Source organism: Mixophyes fleayi, chromosome 10 (genome assembly GCF_038048845.1).
Source record: "Mixophyes fleayi isolate aMixFle1 chromosome 10, aMixFle1.hap1, whole genome shotgun sequence".
NCBI classification, from domain to species: Eukaryota; Metazoa; Chordata; class Amphibia; order Anura; family Limnodynastidae; genus Mixophyes; species Mixophyes fleayi.
The window spans coordinates 7093155-7108321 of NC_134411.1; the positions used below are offsets into that span (position 1 = coordinate 7093155).

The 15167-nt window shown below is 40.0% G+C and overlaps 1 protein-coding gene across 1 annotated transcript in view; it reads right to left on the reverse strand.

Annotated features, from left to right (window-relative positions):
- LOC142103399 (solute carrier family 22 member 6-B-like) overlaps positions 1 to 15167 on the reverse strand; it is a 39595-nt gene that overhangs the window by 12531 nt on the left and 11897 nt on the right. The window contains exons 4-7 of the mRNA XM_075187463.1: positions 13471 to 13639; positions 10900 to 11020; positions 5317 to 5429; positions 1600 to 1814 (exon numbers count right to left, since the gene is read on the reverse strand). Coding sequence (XP_075043564.1) covers positions 1600 to 1814; positions 5317 to 5429; positions 10900 to 11020; positions 13471 to 13639 — 618 coding nt within the window. The remainder of the gene's footprint in view (positions 1 to 1599; positions 1815 to 5316; positions 5430 to 10899; positions 11021 to 13470; positions 13640 to 15167) is intronic.

Consider the following 15167-nt stretch of genomic DNA (forward strand, 5'->3'; position numbering starts at 1 on the left):
GTTAAATGTATGGCGGGGGTTCTAATAGACCACTAAGAAGCTGCTACTCATGTCATGTAAGACAGCGGACGGTCCCAGGCCAGCTCTACAATCAGCAGACACTGGAAGAAGAGGGTACAGTGGCAGCATTAAGGGGATAAGTACTGACTACAGGGTACTTTACTGGACATTACAGTTTATGGTCATCTTACAGCCAATTAGTCCCACTTATTGGATATTACTGTCATTGGACACGTTACTGGCCATTACCACTACTGACATCTTATTGGACATTCCTATTAATAGTCATCTTATTGGCCATTACTATAACTGGGCCGATACCGATGGCCATATTACTGATCATTATCAATGACATCTACGATTTTGTCGCATTATTACATATCATTCAAAATGGCTTATTAGTTTTTGATGATCATTATTACTGGCATATTAAGCATTGATGGGCATTATCAATTCTATAGTAGATTTTGTTTATGACATACAACGATGTATTTTTGGAATTTTCTTTAGCACAGAGTCTCATTGTCAAACCCCACTGTGTACTGCCATTAGGCCAGAGATGAGTTGCCACATTAATGGCATAATATGTTGGGAAACAGGCTAGCATAATATGTACTTCACTGTTGGTTATAATACAAGGGCCGCTGCTGGCATAACATGCTGACACTGTGTTAAACACCTGACACTGTGTTAAACACAGGGGAAGATTCAGTTCAGCACGAGATGCCGCTGAACATCGCCTTGATGTTCTGATGCGCATCTTTCTGTCTATTATGGTAAGGAATCTCCGTGCCTCAATATGGAGGCAATTTTTCATTTCTGCACTGTAGCCCTCTGGTCTGCCAGTGATGTAAATACTTGATATAGAACTGTATGTATTGGATATCAGGTTATAGGCGTGTTCCTTTCTTTTGTTCCCATGTTACATGCACCAAGAATTTACTTTTAAAGCTGCACTCCCAGGTAGGATAAATAAATGACACTACCCTCCACCACCTCACTTTTCCATGCAAACATTTTTCTTGAGGGTTTATCACTTGTCTCAGTCTCATAGTCTGGGGCATGATCTGGGGGATGTGTGACACTTCTGTTGTGTGACCAATAAGAAGTCGCAATTATGGAAATTGCAGCTTTTTATTGGTCCTCCTGCTCACATTCATTTTACAGTGATGAATGAAAAAGATTTGTGGTTTCAGCCTGCAGTCCCTGGACCTCTGCTAAGAGGAAGGAGCAGGTAAATGAAAATGTATCAATTAACTGGAAATTCAAATATAAAATTTAAATATATTCCTTCTCAGCCTGGCTTGAACCATGCTAACTATTGAGAGGTGTAGCAATCCCCTCAGTTACTGACCAAGCAGCTTTTTATAATTGGATGATTTAGATATTAGTAGCATTATAGGCCATATATTCGTTTGTCTTAATTATGCTTTATTAGTCCACTTTCTTATTAGAGTAGGAAAGTCTTGACAGCTAAGCAGGGCACAATTCTGGGAGACTTATCTTCTACGAGTTTTTGTTAAGTGCCTGACTTCTATCAAGATAGTATTATAAATAGATGGAAACTATAATAGAATAAGTGTTGTACCTGACACCCACCTGAAGGAATTGCCAAACTGCACAGTATGAGGACCCCAGAAAGGCTAAGGAAAAAGTAAATGGCGAAACGTCTGCCAACGTAAGTAGCCATAACCGTACTCAGGACTCTGAGAGGGAGATCCGTACAGCCAAAAACCACCTGTACAAGGTATATACTGAGCCCAAACCGCTGGATATCCATAGCAAGAGCAAAAAAACAGAAACTACTAGAGAACCTGGGTGAGAGAAAAAAGGGAGACAAGTGAAAACACTTGAAAGAAACTATTGTATAAGCAACAAAATAAAAGTAAACAACTAAAGCAAAAAATAAAATGGATGATATTGTCCCACGCTCCTTGCTATTATGGTTAGTTCACATCATGAAGAATAGGATAGATTGAATCATCTTCACTTAATTTACATTTCTTAAGAGAATATATTTCACAGTTTAAACAGGAGCTGATTAATATTAATACTAATCATAGTACCGCTAACTCCGTAGTACCAACCTCCACTGCATCACAATCGTATAAAATAAATACATAGAAACAATTTTTCCCAAATTGATGCAATGCTTAAATGTTTATAATGTAAATAATAAATATATTATTAGTATACAAGATAGAAAGAATGATATTAAAAGTGAGCATGGTGCCACCCCTCAACTCTGCTGCCTTATGACCAGCACTCTGTGCCTTTGTACAAGTCCAGAACTTAGTATACATAGGGAGCTCATATGTTTCAGAACAGTAAACTTCATTGTCTTCCCATTCTGTGGTTGTCAAAATAGCTATGGTCACTGCAAATAATTTATTAGATCTGCTGACCCCTAGTTAGATGTTTGCAGAGGCAGAGGGAAGAAGTTGGGATGAGTGACAACGTTTATTGCAAGACTTGTTTTGCAAGACTTAATTTTGCACAGATTTAGGAGTGTTCCTTGTTGTGCAGAGGGGAAAACAGTCATTTGTGCACCACAACAGGACTTCATTTTTACAACCACTCAGTGGCAGCTGGCCTATAATTATTATTGGACTTGTTTTTCGCTTACATGTCTGCATACCTCCCAACATTTGGGACAGGGGGTGTGGACACACACAGGGGCATGCCTAGCACTTTCAAATCGCTTTGTTACCCTGTTCTCCCCTCCAAACCCCTTCATTGCCATGTGCGGGGCACCCATTTACCACGGCTGTGCCATGCAGTGCAGCAGTGAACAGACAATATTAACCAAATTTCCACTGATCGGGACAAAGCTGTCCCAATCTGGATGGCGGGACATAACCCTCAAATCGGGACTGTCCTGCCTAAATCGGGATGGTTAGGAAGTGTGGGTGTGTCCGAGAGGAACATTTACCAGGGCAGATAGTCAGATAAAATATTTCACACAAAATTGCCACATGTAATATAAAAATCCCAATGTCCAATTTAAGCCATACAGAATCTCAGGTGACTTTGACTAGGATAATCATTCTCAAAATGTGTAGTACTTTACTACTGTTCTGCATCCCCTCTTATTTGAACACAGCTCTGACCATCCCACAGCAACCAAATAGAGAATCATTCCTAAAGTTGTAGATGTATGGACATTCCATGGATGACAATGGGACTGTGGTCCATATCCATAACATGGGACTAGTGGACTATCCATACCGTCGTGAAGCACCTTTAGGTACTTAGGGACCTTCACTGAAGTAAGATCAGCATCTTTTATCTACATCTTTCTCAAATCTATGTATACTGGATATTTCTTCATTGTTTTGCACTTCTACCAGACCACTAACCAGTGAGACGATTGTTCCTGGCTTCATGGACCAGTCTGACCACATGACTTGGTAATTTTGATCCCCATTTACTACGACATAAGTACTTTTCTCTAATGGTATTACAATATTCTTCTGCACTTCTTTTTGTTTCCAACTGCTTTTCACTGTATCAGTTATGACCAGGTAGTGGCAGCCCAGTACCATCTCCTGGGGTAGATTGTGTTTATAGCAGCTGAGAGATTTCACATAAGTCCAAAGGTTTTGTGCAACTGGCCTCTGCCAGTTTTATTCAGTAAGAAAAACAAAATAAAGCTCCAAAATAAACTCCTTGCCATCCAGCTATAACTAAACATCGGTCACTCCTGACTAACAAACTAAAAGAAAAATAAGTTTTCGCACAGTAACTTAAAGGCAGATATCAGGCTCTCTCTCACAGACACTCTGCAGCCCCTGTCCCCAGGCAGTGAGAGACTGACTGAGCTGCTTTGCAGCCATAAACTAGCACCACTCAGATGCAACTTCTGATTACCAGTAGAATCACTGGTAACTTGGAAGTCCCGGTTAATAGGCCTAATGGATGGAGCCCACCCTCTCTCTCCATTCATAAACCCCAGGACCATTTTCTGGCTTTTCAGCAGGCCTATAGCCCTTCAGCAGCTCACAGACATTACAGACAGACATTCTGCTGGAGTTTTAAAACAAGTATGTTAAGAATCTAATTGAAATATTCCTGCCATAATATACTAAACCAGTGACATTGTCTGACGGTATAAAAGCAAGTACCAGGCTAATCTAGTAATTGAAACAAAATATATCAGCAGGTAAGAATAACTTTTGTACCATAAGAAGATTAGTCGCACAAGTGAGATTTAGGGACTGTAAACTCCTAAATTTATTTTTTATTCTATATATTATGCCACCAGATAATCTGAAGTTTTCATTATTTTAAACATCAAGTGGAGATGCGACCAGCCAGCTGCCATTAATGTCTATTATCAAAAGAACAAAAAGAGAATGCTGGATCCTCATTGGTGCACTGTTCAGTCCCACAAGAATTGGAAATATTGCGTGTTCTAGACCAAAATAGCTGGTATTAAAACATAACTTTTATTGTTCAGATCAATAAAATATCAATAAAAAACAGTGAAATGTATATGTGATATGTGAAATAAAAAGAGTGTACGACTTTCGATCTCTTCATTTAACATCATGGGGTAAATGTATCAATATGCGGGTTCTTCAACACCCGCGTGTTCAGCCTCTTCCGCGATTATATTTCAAGCGGCGCTGCATTGTAAAGGGAAGTTAACCCTTTACAATGCAGCGCCGCTTGAAATTTAATCGCGGAAGAGGCTGAACACGCGGGTGTTGAAGAACCCGCATATTGATACATTTACCCCCATGTGTTTATGTGACTGATTTATAGTGTATATTCACTTGTGGCATATGAATATATAATTACCCTTATATTGGGAAAACATATCTAAATAATATTGTCATATTGGTTTCCCATATTTAGATTACTGATCATTGCTGATCACAATGCCAAGTAATGAAAAAGTTGATCTAGTGCTAGAAATTAAGCCTCAAATATTGGTATAGTGAAATTCTAACAGCAAAAGCCAGAATATTGATGCCGGCTCATGGCTATATGAGTTGATGACGGGGGTGAATTGCTTACTGCCTTATTAGAACATAACCATCTAAGATAAGATTAATATTGTGGATCTGTCAGCAAACGCCATTGCACGTTTCGCTGTATAGCTTTTTCTAGGCAAGAACACAGTATTTACAATTCTTGTGGGACTGAACAGTGCACCAATAAGGATCTATTTCTTCTTTCGATAAAAGAATGACTTTTGTGTAATGCTCTTGTAGAAAGACATCGGACCTATACACCTAGCAAGTCAATAAAATAGATAAGATAAAATAGGATGTAAGTAGATATGTTTGTTAAAGAACAGACGTTTATCACCATGTAAGAGACAGGCTGGTGGTCATTTTTCGCATGCCAGGGGTACGAAATAGGTCAATAGGTGTCAGTTTGGAATCCACTGAAGAATTTTTCTGAGCCTCAAGCTTCAACATCTGGAAAAGCAAATAAAAATTAGGTTCAGTGTCATGTGATGACAGATCTTTTCCCAAGCTACATGCAGATGAACATCCTTTTTGGTTACCGACCATCCAAAACAATATGAGAGAAATGTGCACTGCACTGACTCTGCACACATTCCCATACAGGTGTGCTCCTTCTGTAACTGAAAGAATGGTTGTCTTATAATCTGCTTCATGTGATACACTAATTAACAATGCAATAGTGCACTGTAAATCAAAGGGCAAAAAATAGTGGGCTTGATTCATCTTTGAACGCAATGTGAATGCAACTTGTGTTTAAAGGAAACAGATGTAACTTGCTCGCATGTACGCCTGTATTCAAATATAAGCAAATCTCAAGTAAATTTCCATGTGAATCTGGGTATAAGTAAGCTCTGGCTATATGTCGTGAACATAGAGAACTTACAGTTATTTATAAGGGTTAACCCTTCACATAATTGTGGGGAATAAAGCCTAAATCATAACTGCAGTGTAAATACAGTGTATTAAATGAATCCATTGATAAGTTGAGCTACTGAAGTGTAGAATATGAAGTCAGAAAGTCAGTTGTATGTATATTTGATGGCTCTGCACATCTCAGTGTGAGAAGATAGCAGTGTCACCTGTGGCAGCTTCAAAGAGCCTCTGCTGTGAGCTATATCCTGACACAAGTTAGTTTTTGGACACCGGAATAGACTTTTAGGAACCGCTCAGCAGGGTGTCTGGCTCAAAGAGACCATGTGCTGACATAGCTATAATTTTATATAGACAAAAGAAGTCAGTTTTGAAATGTGCCACTTAAAATCAATAAAAGTAGTGATCAACCACATATTCCTCAATAGCATGATGAAGGGCAGCTCATTTGCCAAATTAAGCATTCTGCCACACAGAGAAGTTGAGGAAATGAGGGTTAGCTCTACTAAGACACTGTATCTAGACCTGTTTGGCATCAAAAGATGGACAAATTCATAAGGGATTTATTAATAATAAAATTGGGTCTGTGTGACGCTCCACAGAAAAGTTAGGTCACATAGTAGAATTGGATAGTAAATCAGACAACATGCAAATAGTGATTGAAAAAAGTATCACAGACCACAACCCCTGGGAGGTGGGAAAGGTGTCTTTAAAAAGCTGAGACCAGTTATAACAAATTGTCAGTCTTTTGGGAAAATTATGTCAATTGTTATTAAGTGTTTTTTATATCTGAATGCCCTGTACCTTTGTATGTTAAATCTATGGGGGGTATGCAATTGACGGCGGGATCGCCGAAAATCCCGCGCTCTAAAAATATTACCGTTAATACGGTAATATCTCGCTGGATTTCAGTTTGCAGCTCCCTGAGCTGCGAGCTGAATACTTGATAGCTTATTTGTACACTGAAATTTAAAGTTGATATTTGTGTGCTACATGAAAAAACAGTCAGTATTTAACTTATGTGCAAAACAGAATACTAATTTGCACCCCTTGCATTGTAACATGGTTTTGTCTAGGAGACTTAAATAAGAAGTTTCTTAAGTTAAGATCCTTAATGAATCAGGCCCGTTGTCTTTATGCCGTTCAAAAAAATTAAAACATAATCCTCCACCATTCTTTGGATGTTGATAGTACGATCAGGTGGAGTTACAGCAGAGGTGTCACTAATTTTGGTCAATTCTTTTACAGTAGACCAGACCAGATGTCAAAATGTTGTGTTGAGTCATCTGCATCATCAGTGGGTGTCTTTGAGTTTTGCAAAGCACACAACAGTATATAGCACATGTAGGTATCACTGGCACACAGCGGTAGCTAAAAGGAAAAGTGGTGCAAGATGGAATTGTCCTTGGGCTCTCCCAGCTACCCTTATGTTGGATCATAAAAAGGACATGCATACTTTAACAAACCAAGCACTTCAGCGACAAGAAGTGCCACTTTTGTGGCTGAAGTGCTTGGTTTGTTTGGGCCCCCACAAAACAAGCTAACAATGCGCTTAAGGCACCTAAGGTAACAGTGCTATTAATGAACTCTACTGTGGCAAGATGTTGTTGTCATCATCCTCAGCCTCATCCTCACCTTCATGAGTGTGTATATCATCTTCACACATTATTAATTTATCACCATTGGAATCCACCATTACAGAAGTGTCTGTATTTAGATGTAATTGGCGGGAAAGGCCTTCCTCATGGAAATTGTAATTCATTTTTTATGAATATCATCTTTTCCACATTTTGAGGAAGTAGCCTCCTACGCCTATCGCTGACAAGGTTCCCACTTGTGCTGAAAACCCTTTCAGAGTACACACTGGAGGGTGGGTAGCTTAGGTAGTGCAAAGCGAGTTGGTACATGGGTCTCCATATTTCTTTTTTTTCCTCCCAGTATGTAAAGGGACTGTCTGCCTATTTCTATGCTATCGTTAAAATAATAATCCTCCACCATCCTTTGGATGTTGATAGTAGGATCAGGTGGAGTTACTTTTACACCAGACCAGATGTCAAAATGTTGTGCTGAGTCCTCTGCATCATCCCTGGGTCTCTTGGGAAAGCTAAGTTTTTTCCTAGCAGCAGTTGACTGAGAAACTGAAGGAGGAGATGCCGTCCTGTCACGTAACACTTGAGCTGTCATATTGCTCACCAGGAGCTTCTTGCATCTCTTGAGATCTGGCTCAGTTGGAAATGAGAAGACATAGCTATTAAACCTAGGATCAAGCACAGTTGCCAAAATCTAGTGATCCAATTTCAAGATGTTGATAACTCTTGGATCCTGGCAAAGCGAATAAAGTTCTTGATCTACAAGTCCGACATACTTAGCGTAATTGCTTTATTTCATCTCCTCCTTCAGTTTCTCAAGCTGCTTTCCCAAAAGTCTAATTAAGGGAATCAATTGGCTCAAGCTAGCAGTGTCTGAACTCACTTCACAGGTGGCCACTTTGAATGGTTTCAGTACCTTGCACAACACGAAAGTATTCTCCACTGCGCTTAAGTAAAATACATCCCCCTCCTTTCCCAATGTCATGGCTTGTGGAGTAAGCGTGGATGGCTTTTCGCTGTTCCTCAATCCTCCAAAACATATACAGGGTGGAATTCCACCTTGTTACCACCTCTTGCTTCAGTTGGTGGCAGGGCAAATTAAATTGCTCTTGTAGTTGCTGCAAACTCCTACATGCTGTTGCCGAATGCCGGAAATGTCCAGATATTTTACGGGCCACAGACAGAATCTCCTGCACGTCCTTGTCATTTTTTAAAAAGCTCTGCACCACCAAGTTGATTGTGTGAGCAAAACAGAGAATGTGATGGAATTCACCCAGCTGTAATGCTCTCACAATTTTGGTGGCGTTATCAGAAATGACATAGTCTGAGGAGAGTCCAAGTGGGATAAGCCATGTTGCAATGACATCCCGTATCTTTTGTAACAGATTGTCAGCTGTATGCCTCTTAGTGAAGACGGTGATAAACAGAAAAGCCTGCCTCTGAAAAATGAGACGTACTTGGGTAAATGCTACTGATGTTTCTGCTGGTAAAGGCGAATCACCAACCCAGTGGGTTGTCAAAGTCATATAATCTTTAGTTTGCCCAGTTCCGCTTGTCCACATATCTGTGGTTAAGTGTACAGTGGGTAGAATGGCATTTTGTAGTCCAATAATTACTTTTTTTTTAATTACATTTTTACGAACCTTCTGGTAAAGGAGAGAAATAGCTTTTCTAGTAAAATGGTGTCTTGATGGTATTTGGTAATGGGGAAAAAATTCCTCAACTAACTGTCTAAAACCAGCTGCATTAATAGTGGATGTTGGATGCATATCTAATTCTAGCATAGTCGCCATGGTGTCTGTGATCCACTTTGCGACTGGGTGACAACTTTCATACTTGCTTCCTCTTGCAAAGGATTGTTTAACAGTCAATTATTGTAAATTAATAGTAGTCTTCTTCTTGGTCTGCTTCTGGGATTAAGATCCACCCCCAGCAGTAGCAGCAGAGGAAGGTGTTGTGGGTGTAGACTGTAGGTGCCGGGATCTAGCTGAGAGAAGGGACCTAGCTGACGCTGGACTGCTTGTTGTTATTTTTTTAGCATAAGTTTCAGATTTTCCGAACAGCTTCCTATGAACTTGCTTCAAATGACATAGCATGGATGAGGATCCCAGATAGTTAAGGTCCCTCCGTTGACTGACTGTAGCTTTACAAACGCTTAGGATGGCTAGACTATTGTTGGCAGGATTTGGGTAAAAATAATTCCACACATAAGTGGTGGATTGAAGAACTGCTTCCACTGGTGCAGAACTTACACAAACAAATCATCCTCATCAACATCCATTAGTGCCGTTGTCAGATACACAAATATCCCCCTCATCCTGTTGCAATTTCAAAGTGGCATGCTCAATTTGTGTATTACCAGCTACAATTGGGCTGCTCATCCACACATTTGCAGAAATGCTGAAAGGAGGCTTCTTTATGAGTATTAGAAAGGTCAGGCTTAAACATAGCACTTGTGGATAGACTTTCCTCAGGGATTTGTGTCATTTCTGAATCTGAACATACATTTTCTTCTAATGTCTTACTGTTTTCTTCCAGCTCGGCTTTTACATGTAAAAGTATTTGGGCACCACTTTTTGAGTCAGAATTACAAGGCCTTGCTTGGTCATGACTGACCTTACAAGAAGATGCCTCGATGACAGTTGCAGAGCTAGCACACCTAGAGAAAGACGAAGACCTGATTCTTTCCTTGCCACTGTGTGTGTAGAATGGCATGTTGGCAATTTTATTTTTTGCTGCAGTTAACTTTGCCTGGATTACAGGTCTTTATTTCTTTACCAAGGTGAAAGCTGTTTTTTTACATTTTTGGTTTCCTGACTTAAAAACACTATACACATTAACATAGGCTTTAGCAGATGACATAGAGGGATTACTATCATCATGACTGGTGCCAGCAGCTGCTTGGTGCTCCTGGTCTTCTGTGTACTGCTGTGAATCCATTTTGATAACACAGTACAATGTGACTGCAGATTTTGAAGAACACTGAAAGCCCTATTATTTCTATTTCTGCAATGACAATTAGCAATGGAGCAATGGTACGTAGACTGAAGACTGTCAACAACACTGGGACCTCTCCTGTTTCTGTCTGAGCTATAACTCAGTAGAATGTCACTGGAGACTTTTAAGAAAACTGCCACCCCTCCTCTTTCTGTTTTAGATATGACGCTGCCCAACTGCACTAGAGACCGCCAAGAACCGTGCTACTCCTTCTGTGTCTCTCTGTGAAATGGCACCGGATAGCCGTGGAGGGTGGTATTTATAGAATACAAAACTCATGAGATCCAACCATGCAATGATGACGTTTTGCCTCGTTTTAACTTCCGAGGGTGCACAAAAGAACAGAGCCAGCTCGACTCGGTACTCGGATCGGTGAAATTCTCAGAGAACCGAGCCCAAGCATCTCTATTAAAGATACAAGAAGACAAATTGAACATTAAATAACTTGTTGAAGTACATTTTACCTCAAGAGTGACAAAGCTTCCTTCTTTTTTCCCATTGATTCTTGCTGCACGATTCAGGTTAAAAAGAGCTTGTTGTGAATGTTTAGTAAGTGCAAGCCAACGGAACGACTCTGGAGCCCACCTGTTATTGGTGAAAAAGGCAGGAGATGAGGGTGGGTAGATGAATATAAAATAGCAGAGAAACAATGAAATAATATAGCGGGCATACAGATATTTCAGAATTAAAGTAATGAAAGCCTTTCTGCTTGCAAAATATGCGGAAATTGCACCCTATTTTACTCAGTATTCAGAGCCACGTGTATCTTACGCATTGAGTCCCTACCCCACCCAAAAATCAATTACCAACCCTAGTGCTGCTAACCTAGGCTGCAACTGGCAAAATGTGACCATACAATACTAGCTCAGCTAAGAGCTCCCACAGCAGTTACACAGTTATAATTATAACCAGGGGATTTTCCATGCTGAGGTCCGGGAGTGAGAAGAGCTTTTAGTGAAGGTAGTCTTGTGTCGTCACTTATGTTTATTTTAATTTACCAGGACAGGGATCTGTATTTCCAGAACATGCCAGCAATGCCAGCCTGAATCTCAGTGAGCTAATGAGAGAGTAAATGAGAGATTTCATGTAAAATATTTCTCTAAATGGTGTGTGTATTATTTCCATTGTTCCATGGTGCACTACAGGTCCCAGTATGCCCTGGGTGACAGAGCATGCTGGCACTCGTGGTTCATAGACCCTACCCTTTTCTTCCCCCCGATTTTGAAAGCACCAATCTAGACTGGCCGCACTAGGGCTGGTTATGCTTTTTTGTGGGGGTTCCACTTTTTTTTTGGTGTGTTTTTTTAAAAATAATTATTATTATTTTTTTTTTTTTTACATAGCAAAGTCTGTGATGATGATGGCGTATCTGCGGCTTTTTCCTCCACAGCATAGTAAGTTACGTAAGGCGCATCTTTACTATATTATGCCTGCCAGCCCATTCCTTCCTGTCTTCCACCTCTCTAAGCGTAAAAAGGCGCAGCAGGGAGATATACTATATGCACAAAAGTATTTGGCCACACCTGTTAATTATTGAATTGAGGTGTTTCAATCAGACCCGTTGTGGGGTGTATAAAATCAAGCACCTAGTAATGCAGTCTCTATTTGCACACATTTGTGATACAAAATGGGTCGTTCTGAAGAGCTCAGCGGTACTGTGATAGGATGCCACCTTTGCAATAAGGCGGTTCGTGAAATTTCATCCTTGCTGGATATTCCACGGTCAACTGTAAGTGATATTAGAATGTGGAAGCGTTTAGGAACAACAGCAACTCAGCCAGGATCAGAAGACCACGTAAAATCACAGAGCAGGTCAACGACTGCTAAGGTGCATGGTGTGTAACGCTAACGCACTGCTGATTTCATAGCTGAAGAGTTCCGAACTTCCACTGGCATTAATGTAAGCACAAAAACTGTGTGGCAGGAGCTTAATGAAATGGGTTTCGATGGCCGAACAGCTGCATGCAAGCCCTTATATCACCAAGACCAGTGCCAAGCATTGGATGGAGTGGTGTAAAGCACATTGGACTGTGGAGCAGTGAAAACGTGTTCTGTGGAGTGACGAATCACATCTTCTCTGTTTGGCAGATGGGCGAGTCTGGGTTTGGTGGATGCTGGGAGAAAGTTACCTGCCTGTCTGCATTATGCAAGCTGTGAAGATTGGTGGAGGAGGGATAATGGTATGGGACTGTTTTTCAGGGTTTGGGCTAGGCCCCTTATCTCCAGTGAATCTTAATGCTTCAGCATACCAAGTTATTTTGGACAATGCTATGCTTCCAACTTTGTGCCAACAGTTTGGGGAAGGCTTTTCTATTGCAACATGACTGTGCCCCAATGCACAAAGCAAGGACTACAAAGACATGGTTTGATGATTTTGGTGTGGAAGAACTTGACTGGCTCGCATAGAGCCCTGAACTCAACCCTATCGAACACCTTTGGGATGAACTGGAACGAAGATTGCTAGCCAGGCCTTCTCGTCCAACATCAGAGCTACATGAAAAAACAGTCAGTATTTAACTTATGTGCAAAACAGAAATCTAGTTTGCACCCCTGGCAATGTAACATGGTTTTGTCCAGGAGACTGAAATAAGATACTTCTTCATTTAAGATCCTTAATGAATCAGGCCCTAGTCATTCCTGTGCAAGGCGATTTTTTTCATAACATGAATAAGCAAGTTGAAAGATAAGGAAAATTTCTAAGTTAAAGGAAAAACTCATATCAACGGTAATAGTTCCTCTATCAATGTAGGTAATAGTAAATTCTTTGAATTAACTATAATAAAGATTTCATTTTAAACAGAATATTTAGGGGTAGATTCAATTAGCTGCGAGCAAAAATAAGTGGAGAAATTACCGCAGTAACGATAATAATGCGCAGCTATTACGGTAGTAACAGTAATAGCGCGTGGGGCGCGTTGTTCTTTGGAACAACGCAGCTAATTGAATTTGCCCCTTAGTGTCTAAAATGTGCACCGCACTTAAGCAACCCTCTTTTTCCTTTCTTGAATTGCTACCATTTGAAAGCACCAACCTACCAGATAAGAATGAAGAAGAGGAAGTAGGGTAAAGATAGTGCCAACTGCAGCCAGCGCCAGTCTGTTATGGCATATGCTACTCCTGCCAGGATGATCTGGCCGACGGTGAGGCAGCCACTTTGAAACAATGACACAGTTGCTCGATATCTCTTTGGAATCCATTCCATAGCTGCAAGAGTAAGAAATCAACTATGAAGATATACGTCTAGCTCACCTTTGTCAACTGTAACATACAGGCATAGCAGCTGCATAACCTACACTACTACTGAAATTAGATAACTTCATATTTACAATGAAAACTCCTTAAAAATGAATTTTTATTTGAATTTAATTTATATAAAGATATGTCTAGTAAATTATTTAGTTGGTTTTTAAAGTATCCTATAATTAGAGTGGCTGAGGTAATATAATTTAGGCAAAATTTTTAGATTGGAAGAATTATCCTTGTTGTGTATGGGCTGCGTAGATATTAACTATCCTAATTTATATCTGGTGAAGTAAGCCTGTTAAGATCATGGGGTATATTTACTAAACTGCGAGTTTGAAAAAGTGGAGATGTTGCCTATAGCAACCATTCAGATTCTAGCTGCTCTTTTGTAGAATGTACTAAATAAATGATAACTAGAATGTGATTGGTTGCTATCGGCAACATGTCCACTTTTTCAAACCTGCAGTTTAGTAAATATACCCCAATATGTCTGCGATGAGGATCTTTCCATATGTCATTCACATGTGTGTATTATGGAATAAAATGGCTACTCCATTAGTTTTTGTACTGTCACGTGCTTGTAGTATTTTAGAGCGTAGTTTCTATTCCAAAATGTGGATCCATGACCTTTAACATTATGGGCCTGATTCATTAAGGCACGCAAAAAGAACGTATTGCACTTTTTTTTATTAAACGCTTGTAAATTGTGCATACACATCTATATTCAACAAGGATATATATACATCTGTTGTTGAATATGGGTCTAGGTGTGCTCTGCTGTAAGAAACAATACACTGCAGGACACATCCAAAACATATGGGGAATATAAATGCACAGAAGAAATATAAATATGTAATATATATATAGTGTGACATAATAAGGGTAGATGGCTTTGAACAGCAGCAATAAATCACGCAAGTGCAGGATTTCTTGTACAACTGACCTCAGACAGTTTTATTGAGCATGTACAAATAAGCAAAACATAAACAAAAAAGCCTTGCCTGTTTGTCACTACCTAAACATTCCTTAGATGCCCTCTCTCAAGTCTAAAACCTTTTGTCCCAGACTCAAACACCAAACAAAGCTTATTTCCTCACCCTTAGCAGGTTCTCTCAAGAGGCATCCAGTCTCCCCCCCAGGTCTGAGAGACAGAGTGATCAGGGTTGCAACCTTTTACACACTCCACACTGGTGCAATTAGTCTGCTGAGAAACATACGCTTTTCCCCACTGAACTAAACAATCTCCCTGCTGTTAGCGTATACAAGGCAGGAGGCATGGGACATAATTTGTGATTTAGCATTAATCCAGTGACTTTGTCACTATATATATATATATATATATATATATATATATATATATACATACACATGTTCTAGCATGCTAACGTGACCGTCATCACTAATAATCGGCACTTTCACCAGACCTGTAACTGGTGCTAGTGATACGACAGAAAAACAGGTACCTTTGAGATGACCAGGGCTTCTGTCG